This window comes from Anas platyrhynchos, chromosome 2, assembly GCF_047663525.1.
Source record: "Anas platyrhynchos isolate ZD024472 breed Pekin duck chromosome 2, IASCAAS_PekinDuck_T2T, whole genome shotgun sequence".
NCBI lineage: Eukaryota > Metazoa > Chordata > Aves > Anseriformes > Anatidae > Anas > Anas platyrhynchos.
In genome coordinates this window covers 21,541,513-21,553,757 of record NC_092588.1, presented here as the reverse complement: position 1 = coordinate 21,553,757, position 12,245 = coordinate 21,541,513, and the positions used below count along the sequence as shown (strand labels likewise).

Genomic DNA, 12,245 nt, shown 5'->3' with positions numbered 1-12,245 from the left:
TCTTTTTTCCATCAGGGAGCAGAAAGGAAAATCCGAGATGAAGAGAGGAAGCAGAACAGGAAGAAAGGCAAAGGCCAGGCCTCCCAAAGCTCATGTAATAACTGTGAGTAAGACGGGCCTCCCTGGTTTGGACTGTCACACCTAATGTGTCCCCTCTCATAACCACACTGCTTTGTGATCCTCCTAGCAGCTGAAGGGAAGCTGAGTGCAGTCCCTCTGCAAAAGAAGAGTGATATCACCTTCTTCAAAACAATGACTGACCTGGATTCCCAGCCAGTTCTCTTCATACCAGATGTTCATTTCGGAAACCTACAAAGAACTGGACAGGTAGGAAATGATAATGAGGTGAGCAGGTGCCCACCTGCTGTCCAGCTGCACGTGCTCCGAGGCAGGTTTTACAAAAACAAAGCACTGTTACTGGTGGCTGCTTGTTTCACCTCTCATTTTTGGTAGATGCAGTTCTTGGTGAGTCACTTAGCAAAGAGCTTGCAAGAGACAGATGCCTTTCTTATTTCTGGGTGCAAAAAGAGGGAGTTTTTACTTCATTAGTAACAGACTATTTGTGTTTGTCGTGTTTTTGTCATTCTTTTGCTAGTAAGAAAGAGTGGAACAAGCAGTCAAGAATTTTGAAATAGGTGGATTTGTGACTTGAGTCTTAGTCGTGTGGGGTTTTATTTTGAATGTGCTACATGGCTTGGAGTCGTGTGGGGTTTTATTTTGAATGTGCTACATGGCTTGGTGAGATGAAGTGCCACCTTGTGGTAAAAGAGATCTCCCTCGTTGTGATGGCTGAAAACAAAGACCAAGCTCCTCCTATAAAGTCAAGAGTAGGCTCCCAAATTCCACTGCCCACTTTCTGCAGGCACTACCTAGAGACCTGCTAATTCTTTAGAAGAAAACATTTGCGCTCTACAGCATAGTATAAGAAGGAAAAATCTATCATACTAATGCTAACGTCCAGTGTTGGCTTAGTGTTGAAGTCATGGAATCATTATCCCCAGTAAGTATGAGGAAGTCTCTGCTGACCTGACTTTTTAAAGACCTGCTTTATTGCATGGTGGTAAATTGCAAAGCTGAACTATAGGGTCAGCTCCGACAATTTCTCGAATATGAGCCTGTTATTTATTAGCCTCTCAGGGACTGCAATGAGACCTTTCTGCATGTGTTTATAAAGACAAATTGTTGATGATGAAATTTTACATGCATCTTGCTGCAAAATATTAAAGTAACGAAGATTAAATTACACCGAGTTGGAATCGTCATTTATTTTAAAGCCGGGAGGATTGTGGTGGAGCAAAGCACAAAGAGTGCAGACATTGCAATCACAGCTGTCACTGACTTACTCTCCCAAATTGGAAAGACGCCCCCTCACATATCAGTGCTGGGTACCTTCTGTCCTCATGGCTTTCAAATCAGAACGAGGATTCGTCTCAAAACAGGAGAAGGTGGAAGCATTCCTCAGTACATGTAATCCTGTAAATAATTTTCTAAACTAACTGGATACCCCAGTTTTGCTAGCTCTTAGGCAACGTTCAGCCCTCTCTTTTACTGCTGCCCAGGTTGCAGTATCAGCATTCTTGCTATCCTGAACTTTTTAAAATTGTGGTGTGTATCAATTGGTGTAAGAATGGTTTATTATGACAGTGTTTTGTAGCCACTTTCAGCTCCCGGACTTGAAATCAATTTCAGATAATGCAGAATTCAACTTCACACACACCTCTGAGCTAGATTCATTGTAATGTTCAGAAGTCAGAGCTCCCAGTGCCAGCCAGATGTGTGCTGCATCTTGCCAGAGCAAGCACTGGGAACCTTTCTGGGGTTTCTCTCTCTGCCCCAGCAGGCTCCAGTGCCATGCCTTCACCCCGAGCACGCTCAGCAGCTGAAGCCCTGGTGTGCTTGTTGGTTTGGAACCGCAGCGCAGGCATCTCGTAAAGGAATTTGGCTGCCTGTTGTGTAAAGCCTCTGGCAGTGGACTGTGATTTTATACCTCTGCTGCTGCCGTTAGCCACATCTCCTGCTGTTGTAAGCCTGCTCCCAGCGAATGGGAGCTAAACTGATTTACACGAAGCAATGATCTGGGCTTCTGCTCCTGCCTGCAGCCTGTGCAAGAAATATCATCTGTACCATTAGCAATTGCTTTTCCATTAGGCCCGTGGTTTAATATCGGTCCTGATTGTGTAATTAGATTTTCAGACAGTATTAAATACCTACAAAACTCTTGTGAGTGTTGTGGCTTAAATTACATTAAGGATAATTTAGCTAGGAGTGATCTGATTTAGAGAATTGTAAAATAATTGGAAAATGATACAAAACAGAGGAGAGGACAATGCCTGTCAAAATGCTTTGATATATTTCCACCAGATGATATCCAACAGCGGTTTTGCCAAGCTGCACTTTCTCCAGATCCAAATTAGAAGTAGAGATGTTTGTGTTTTATAGAAGGATTTTTAACAGATTAAAAACTGCAAACCACTTCTCTTTCCTCCCATTTGAAGTTATTCTGTTAAGCAGGTGCCTGAGTTTGGGGAATAATTTCTTTTTCTTTCATTTTAGGTTTACTATAATACAGATGATGAGAGAGAAGGGTAAGACATTTATTGTTTCACAATTTTTTTGTGGTTAGCAGTTCAAACTCATAGAAAGCAGGCATAAAGACCTGAAATCAGATAAAATTGGTCCCCTCTCTCTCCTTTCCCTTATGTTCTCCCATCCCTAATGATAGGTGAATAATATGTGGAACCGGTAGTGGGAAGGTTTATTTTATGGTATCTTTCTTTTCCTTCCTGTGAACTGGCTTCTTTTTATACTTATTTTTTTTTCTTCCATTTCCAAGTAAAATGGTTTGAAGAGCCATAAGGTTCAATATAGGGTCAGGACAATATATTTGATAATAAACTGTATTTTATATAAGAATTCTCAAATCATCTTAAAACAAAATGAATAATGAAGCATGGAAATTTGCCCTGCTGTTTCACAGCACACGGGTGTATGTGACAAATACAGGAGATGCAGAGAAAATGCCCCAGTACCTTAGGAGATAAAGAAAGAATTGGAGTTCTTGGGAAGAGAGGAAGGCTGGAAATGGGAGCACCCGCTGTCTGGCTTTGGAGGCACTGGAGAATTGCAGAAAGTCCCTAAAATAGTTAAGAGATGTCACAAAATATGGGCTTTAGAGTCAGCCAATATTAATTGTGATTTATGCAACCTCTATCCTTTTGTAAGGTACTCAAATCCCAAGTGAACACCCACAAACTGAGCTCACAAATGCCTGCAAAAGGTGGCCTGTGGCAGGCAGTGGCTGAGCACCAACAGCTAACAGCAACTTCAGAATATGAGACTTTTTGAAACTCGCTGGGTTGTGTGGCCTTGGATTTTGGAAATGTGGTCAGTGTTTCCTGAGGCTGTCTCTGACCCAAAAGAGGAGGTGAACCAATGTGTAAATACGGCTCCACCTCCTTTCTTAGTTGCTTCTTTCCCCTGAATTCCTGTGCCTAAATATTTAAGAAGTTAAGAGCCTTTGGTGTTTTTCCAAATAGCATGCAACATCGGAGTATATTTTCCTGTCACCTGTCCCAGCCAGTCAGTCCAGGCAACTTGAGAGGCTCTGAGAATTCAGATAAGCATCAAAAGCTAAATCTGTGCAGTTTCTGCAGTTACTTGAGTAGCTAGTGGAGTTTTTGCCAGAGTACAAATTGAGGCATAACTGCTGCTGTTTTCCCTTCTCTGTTGGGAGCACAGTTTTATCCGTGACGTGGCCCCTGTTGTGTGTTTTCTAGTGGCAGTGTCCTGGTCAAGAGGATGTTCCGGCCTGTGGAGGAGGAGTTTGGTCCATCCCCTCTGAAACAAATGAAAGAAGAAGGCCTGAAAAGAGGTAACAGTTGTTCTAGTTGGTTCCTACAAATGCCCTGCGACTTCTGCCCTCAAGCAGAGAACTTGTTTGGCTCAGACCAAGGCAGTTGTTTGATGCTAGTGCAAATATGGGGCAGATGGGAGAAGATACCATCACACCTGCCAGTGTACAAGGAGGCATTTTAGCGAATGCTAGTAATGCTAAAAATGCTAGAATGCTACAAAGCAGAAAATAAACACGAGAAAGAACTGGGGACTGTCTCAAGAAGGGATTAGGACACAAGTGTGTATAAAATGCAAAAAAGCTCGAAAGTTTCTTGGTGCTTGGCCAAGCTACATAGTTCATAAATGTTCTAGTAGCTAGTCTGTGGTTGTTTATTTTTAACTTTTGCTCCTCTTTTCTGTTCTGGCTGGGATCACAAACAAATATGCAAGATGCACTGGGTCAAATACAGAGACATTACACAGGCAAGCTCATGCTTGTACTCACTGCAGAGTTGAGATTAGCCTGAATAAAAACTCGGAACTTTCCTACCCAATTAGAAAATTAATGCATGGAGAGATATCCTGCAGCTGACCCAGCTGAATTGTTTGTTTCCTTTAACTGCTTTTTATTGTCTTTAGAGAGTACTGCCACAGTCACATTTTGTATGTGCTGCAAGAGAAGTCCAGCTCCCGTTTTCCAGTTCAGTGCAGGTTAACTTGAGTAACATTCAAGCAGTGGTTTAGGCAGAGCTGTCAAATTCACGTGAAGGTAAGGATGAGCATGTAGTGGCTTTGTCCACAAAATATGCTTTGTGTACAGTCACAATGCAGAGCTATACATGTGATAAAACACCACACTGCCACAGTTGGGCACTCTGGAGAATATTTGTCATTCCTTCAGTCTCCTGTGTTCTGTCACGTAAGCTTATTGGAGAACCCAGGGGTTGGACCAAGCCATGCAACTCAAACTCACACATGTTTTGAGGGTCACCCATTAGTTTATGAGACAACAAGGCAGCAACATGTAGAAGTGAGCTCAGCTGTTCTTATCTATACCACTTGTAAAACTCATTTGAGCTTGTTAGGAACACTTTCCATAATCCTAAATTTTCTCTGTTGGTGCAGATGGTGCGCTTGAAGCAGGGGAAGCATACAAGACTATAGGATGGAGATTGGTATCTCTGTAGAATGAATGTAAACATATTCTTCCTTTAATTAAGTCTCCAATTAGTAATGTGAGGTCAGCACTGACCACGGGATCGTATCTGTTTGACTCAAGGCCTTGACCAAATTCACATTATCAATGTGGGCTCCATCAAGCAGAAATGGACAGCCACAAGGGCTGCATAAAGATCTGTCTTTTGCAGCAGTTTCACCTGGGTTTCCCAGCTGGAAGCCTGGAGAGTTTCCTGCAGGGAGATATTGATTTGCTTTGATTATTCCTGTCCTTTACTGTGGTTAGTTGTTTTAATATCATCCAGGAATTTCAACCATTTCGAGGGGAAGATTTGAAAGAAAAATATGTTTTTCAACTGGTGACAAAACTATGCTAAATAATTAAATCCAGGAGAGGCACGGAGCCGGAGAAGCTGGAGGATGCTCTCTTCCTGCTCAGTGTTTCTCGCAACTTGGGCTGTGCTGGCTGGAGGCCAAGCCTCTTCCAGCGTAGCCTTTGCTCTGTTGAACTTCCTGCCATCAGGAGCCCTACATCTGGGGTTGTGCTGCTGGAGCACGGCTCCATTTGAACCTACCCACTTGACAATCCCGTCTTTGCCACGGGAGTCACCGGGTATTAAAATCTTCTGCTGTTTTTCCCAGGCTTAGCTGTAACAGATTTTTTTCTCCCAGATTTATTTGGTACATCAGCATCAATAACTTGAGAGCAGGTATAGATGGGGCTGTAATATTTGAGAAAGAGCAGGTCTGATATGAGGAAATATGCATAGCAGGCAACGTAATCCCAAGGTGGCTCATTATCAGAGCAACACAGGTAAGTAGCACCCAGTGAGGGGTCCAAGCCCAGCCAAAGAGCTGAAGTTTCACCTCTGGCTGCTGGAGCTAATTGTAATAAAGTATTAGAGGAAGAATAATCCCCCTTCACGAGAACAGGGATCCAAAGGGTTTGCAAACCCCCCGTCAAACAGGGTTCATATCCTCACACAGGTAGCTGCATCTTTTCGAATTTGTCTTTCATCTCCTTGGCCCCTAAGGGAAGTGCAAGTGCCCAACCATGTGAAGTATGTTAATCTGCACCAGCTGTGCTGTGTGGCTAGTCACTCGGCTGGGCTCGTGGCCTTTTTTCTGTGTTCTCACTAGCAGTTTTTAAGTCATTTTACCTCTCAGACTTCAGTGGGAGTTTCCTATTAATTATAAATCCAACAGCCCTGTTGCAAGCCAGGGAGATTGCCAATCCTGCAGTTTTCAGCCTGAACAAAACAGTATTTTGCTCTAGTTTTTGTCTCTTCAGAGAGTTAGGTTAAACTATTCTCAAGAATTTTGGATTCATAAGAACTCGAGTTTTGAGAACCATCCCCGTGGAGCACAGAATTCACCCGGTGGCTCTGGTAGCTGAAGAATTTGTGCCTGGGCAATCTGTGAAAAGTCCAAATGTAGTCAAGGAAAGCTTGGTCACAGCTACCAGCCCTGCTTTCCTTGGGCTTGAGGTTCTCCCTGCTGTTGTGCCAGCACAAAGGTCTGTGGGCTGCCTCAGCACCTGCAGCATGGACCTGGTTAGTCTGAAGGACTCAGAAAACAGGGTTATTTTTGCATTTGCATCTGCTCTTTGAGATAGTTCACCTGCAGGAGGATTCGCGGGGACAGGCCAGAATAACAGGGCACAAGGTGGTCAGTCCTTCTGAATTAAAGGTGCAAAAATCCCACCATTGACCCCGATGCCTGGTTTTGTAGACTAAGACAGGAGACTGATCTGGGCAGCCAAATTTTAAACCTTTTTTCAGCCATTTGAAAACATGGGCAAAGAAGCTACAATTCAGTGCAAATGGGACTGCTACAGCCTTAAACTGAGAATTAGCTTCCAAACAATTGCTTCTTTATGAAAAATGCCACCTACAAGTCATCTACTGTGAAATTAAATCATCCAATGAAGATCTCCTTTGGACTCTAAGGACGATCAGTTTCAAATTTACCTTTTCCCATCGTGGCACCAGTGCAGTCTGTCATGCAGACGTATCTAAGAGTAGACGTGTACCTAACATACAGTACTGCTAGTTGAAAAGGCAGTTTATTCAGGAAAAATCACTTTCACATCAGCTTATTTAACCTGCTATTTTACCTGAGTAATGTGAAATTACACCTAAACCACTTCTCCAGTATTCACGGTTATTCACTTTGTGTGTGTCTGCTTTGCTTTTGCCATGTAATCTCTGTCAGATTACCATTTCCTACCCTTTTTGTTGCCTTTTGTCTCAGAAGTTTAGCTACAACTGACTCTTTTTGTACCTGCCTGCTTTGCTCTTGCCGTGTAATTTTGCCTTTTCTGAATGTCTTTCCCAGTCTTTGGGATAAAGCCTGGAGAGGTGCAAGCCAAGACCCAGGTATAGAGACCCAGCTATATATATTTTTTTTTCCTGGAGCTTCTCCTATTTAAGTACATGAAGGTTTAAATTCCTGAAGATATAGATTTCTCACATTACATTAAATCAACTGCATTTTCTTTGTGTACTTTCAAAGCAACCACAGTGTGTCTTCCATCACTGCTGATATGAGATATTTTTTTAAAGTGAAAACCAGCTTCAGCACTTCGTTTTATCTGTCATGGATTAATATTTGTTTTTCTACTCTTTGTGGGGTGTTTCATCTGTTCGATTGACTGGACCTGCTCCAAGCTTGACTTTTTTCTCTTTCAGTGCTTTTGTATGTGAGGAAGGAGACGGATGAGGTGTTTGATGCTTTGATGCTGAAATCACCCACAGTAAAGGGGCTAATGGAAGCGGTAAGTATCCAGTGTCCTCACGTTGTTTATCCTCTTTGGTAAGAAAATGTTGAGACTTGAAATGTGTTGCTGAGATACAATATAGAGACGAAGTTACTCTCAAATATATTTAAAGCATTTCATAAGGGCTTTCTGGAGCACACCTCCGAAATGTTGGCGTGTTCTGAATTGAGTGCTGTCAGCGGGTTGCTGAGATAAAATAGACTTGCAGAGCTGACTTACTGGAGACCTGACCCTTGAGGAATGGCAGTAATTAACCAGTGCCAAGGAAGCAGTGAGATGAAGGACCCGCTTTCTGAAACACTTCTTTCTGAACTGATGGTTCAGAGCCTGTCAAATCTTTTCCTGCAGTGCTCACTGGTGTGTTCACAGCCAGCTTTTAAAGAAGAGGCCCAAGGATGCAGCGTTTCCATGTGAATTTCATATGGCTTTTGTGCAGTTGCTTTTTCAGTGAACAGTTCGTGAGGCAGTGCAGACAGCTCATTCATACCTCCCGTCTCAAATGCTTTCTCCAGCCCTCACTCCAGAGTGACCTACTCAGGCCTGCCTCTTTTCTGCTTCTTTGACTTGAGTATTTGTTATCTGTTATCTGTAACTCTATTTTCACATTTAATCCTGTTCATATGAGCTGATGGCTCGTAGATGTGTGAAATTTGGTGAGTGAAGAGTGAAGAAGCCAACGTGTGTCTCATTGCTTAGGTGGGGGGGACTAGCATGAGACTGACCTGTAGGGCACTGAGCTGATTTCCAGCCTTGGCCACATGTAGGAAAGAAGATGGGAATGGATGAAAGTGTCTCTAGAGAGCTCAGCTGGGTGCTAGAAGTATATGTAGCCATGCTCTCATAAAATTATCAGTGTCTTGTTGTGTGTATCAAACACTTAGAATGCAGCAAAGAGCTCTTTGGCCAGAAGCAGAAAGTAAAGCTAGCTGTGACTGCAGGCCAGTTGTTAGGCAGAACACTTACGTACAATAAAAGCTAGGCTTCACTTGAAGAGGCTGCAATCTGATTCATGATAAACATAATTTTATTTTGGCTTTGTGTGAAAAGTCAGTTATTATCCTTCCATAACCCTTCAAGCTAACATTCATATTTTATTTTCAGTGTTCAGAGCCTCTCCATGCCTGTTCTCCAGCTACTGCGTAACATAAAAACAGAGCTGGTCCAGAACTTTTCTGCATAGCTCCTTCAGCACAGGTTTCTGCATACCTCTCTCAGCACAGCTGCTGACTCAGTGGCATGTTTTCAGCATCAGAGAAATCTGATCTGTTGTAAAATGTCCCAGATCACTGAAAGGAACACAGTCAGGAAATTTTAATTCTCTTTGGTAGGATATAATGGGTAAGTGAATGCCAAGAAGCTGTCAAACTGCATTCTTTTAAATACTCTCTCTGCAGTCTTTACAGCAAATAATATAATTTGGAAATTGCACGCATCCTAAATGCTAACTTCTAAGTTCAGTATAAAGATCCTAGAAACCAAGGCTCTGAATTTTATAGATCCCCATTTCTGAAAGGCAACACCAATGATCCTGATTCATACCCTCCTTCTCTATTTGCATATTAAACATATTTTTTTGTTGGTTTATTTATCACTATTCCTGGTCTGTATCTTTCTCCTAGCTTCCCATGGTTAATGACACTGTTTTCTCAGATACTATGTGTATTTTATTGTCTCATATACTCACTTTCCAAATGAACAATCAGATTCCTTCTTTTGTTAGATTTATACATGTCTGCATGTCCTTCCAACCAAGATAGGGCAATGTACCAGACCACTCCAAAGAAATAAGTTGGCAGAGATGTTTTTATACATGCTTCGACCAGCCTTTACCATCTTCCTGACTCCAGCAGAGAAAGCATTTCTGGTGGCTTGTGCAATCAGATCTGTGCTACATACAGGCTTGCCATGCCAGGGGGGTGCAGTGCCACTCTGAAAGCCATCTCGTGGGCTCAGGCATCCTAAGGGAAGCAGAGAATTCTCTACTCAGGGAACTGGAAAATGGAGATGATGAAGGAAAATACTCTAAATAAAGAGATCTTTCATTACTGTATTATATCATGCTTGGGATCAGGTGAGAAATCCTGTTTTATATGGAGGCTGGCCAGCAGCGTTTTTCCCCCTGAGCTGGCATCAAAGCAGTTTCAGAAGAGGGTGTTAAGTGAGATGCCCTAGCAGATGCCAGCTGTCTGCTTTCTCAGATTCTGCAGCAGGACTTAGCACATTTGCACTGGAGACTCGTTTTCTGAGCCTGTGAGTAGGAGGCTCTCCCATACCCCCACTGGGAGCCTCGCTTCAGCAGCTCGCCATTTAGTATAATTGGTCAAATCCTTAGGGGTTCCTGAGAAATGTGCTTATTCAGTCAGCTGGAAGTCTTTCCCAAAGCTCACTAATCCCTCCATGTTATATAAACCCCACACCTGTCACAGGCAGTGTGACAGGCAGGGCTTTCTCAGCTCTACCTCCCAGAGCTTGTGTAGGAAGTGGTGTCCCAGAGTCCCAAGCCACTCTGAGCAACATTTGGTGTGGGTGAGTGTTAGGTATCCCAAATATCTTAGGGAAGTTTTATGCTGGAATGTGCGGAACGCTGTGTATTAGCTGCTGTTAAACCTCCTTGGCACAGGACTCTTTCTCCATGCTTGTTTATTTGCGTGGAGTCAGCGAAAAGTGTCTTCAGCCCTCATCCTTACAGGATCGCTAGGCTTCAGAGTTAACGCCCCAGAGAAGGAGCTGCAGCATTTCCTCACGTTCACACAGTAGTTGTGATGTTTTCAGCAGTTTCAGGCTGCAGTTTTCCTGGTACTATTACAAAGGATTTTCTTCCACAGCCTGATGAAATGGAGCCATTTTTATTACTGCTGTACACGAAAGCTTAAAATTAGGTGTACAACAAAGCCACTGATACAAAAATCCAGTACCAGTTTGCACACCTGATATCATTCTACTCAGACTTCAGTAAGCAAAGCTAGAAGGTAAGAAAGGAAAGGAAAACATGGAAGTTTCTGTGGAAACTTCTCAAAGACAGATGAGATTTGCTGAATACTCTAACACCTGCCTGCCCCAGAGGAGTCACTGGCCTCAGGTCGGGCAGCTGCCCTCCATGGGCAGCACAGGAGGAGGCACTGAAGGAAAGGAGGTTTTGTGTCCTACACAGGGACAAGGCAAGTCTGGTCACCCTTGTTCTGCCTTGTTTGGAGGAAAACCTTGAATTTTGGAGTACTTCATTGGAACCTCCTTGTCGGATGCATTTCCACACCATGCACAGAGCTCCTTAGCTCTCTGCATGGAAGCCATGCCTGAGGTTCAACCTGTGGCTGTTTGAATCTGTCCTTGGTGCTGAGTTTTATCCATCACTTGCTTTTCATTTTCTGTTTCATCGTGACTGCTTTAATTTACTTTTCTACAATACGACTTCTTCTCAACAGAAGTCTGAGCACTTGGAGCACAAACACAAAGAAAGGATTTAACAGTGACTGAAGTTTGGCAGTCTTTAAGGATTTTTAATTGTGTATTCCACTTCTCTAATGTAGAAGATAAGAGTCAGCTACTTAGCTGCAACCTCATTTCACTTGGGAAGAGCAGGAAGTTTACTTTGTTTAGCAATAGATTACCACAGCACATTAATCACTGACAAAAAGAAATAATCTTTTTTTCCATAATTATTTTGCCTCTTGGGAAAATCTTCTTCAAAATTATGAGTGGTGAGACCCATTCCCTCAAAGAAGAGTTATAATTTGGAAAGGAAACTTGTCTCAGACTGAGGGCTCAGGGACATGAGCTCCACGAACACACCACGGGGTTGTTGCAGAATGGACATCCAAAGGAGTCACTCAACACCCTGCTGCAAAGCAGTACCAAAGCATTCCAGTGAAGTGCTTGTTGGTGCTGGTAGTTTGTCAGCTAAGTTCTCCCTTCAAAAATTTTTCTCTATTTTCTGCTTTATCATTTGAGTGGAAGTCAAGGGATTGATTATAGAAGTCCTTTACCTTGTTAACAGACTTGTCAGAGACATCTCGTCTTGTTATCTGTATATTCAGCCATGAGTATTGTCATCATTTTACTACCCCGGTGACTAAGCTGATCTCTCCATGAATACAGAAGCTTCCTAATCCTGTGTGTAGCATGCTTGTAGCCCTCTCGTAGGAAAAGGTACCTTGAAGATACTTTTCAGACAAAAGAAGTACCATGAAGGATCATGTTAGCTTAACAGATATTGAAATGCCATTGAGAAATAGAAATCCGCAGGTTTTTTTGTTGAACCATCAATCCATCAGGTCCTGTTGTATTTGCACTCATCTTTCTTCTACCCGGGGTAAGGATCCTTTGCTTTCGTGAGTCTAAAAAATCAGAACAAGAAGAGGCAGAAAGGATGCTGATCAGATTGAAATTCCTGGGTAGAATCCAAAGCTGGGGAGAGTGTTGACTCCTCAAGTGGAGCAGTAGGAGATGCTGAAGCAGT

General features: G+C 42.9%; 1 protein-coding gene across 1 annotated transcript in view; it reads left to right on the top strand.

The window, feature by feature from the left end:
* Positions 1–12,245, top strand: part of GRHL2 (grainyhead like transcription factor 2) — a 60,143-nt gene that overhangs the window by 42,657 nt on the left and 5,241 nt on the right. Inside the window, exons 10-14 of the mRNA XM_027452539.3 lie at positions 16–103; positions 188–327; positions 2,554–2,585; positions 3,777–3,871; positions 7,701–7,786. Coding sequence (XP_027308340.1) covers positions 16–103; positions 188–327; positions 2,554–2,585; positions 3,777–3,871; positions 7,701–7,786 — 441 coding nt within the window. The remainder of the gene's footprint in view (positions 1–15; positions 104–187; positions 328–2,553; positions 2,586–3,776; positions 3,872–7,700; positions 7,787–12,245) is intronic.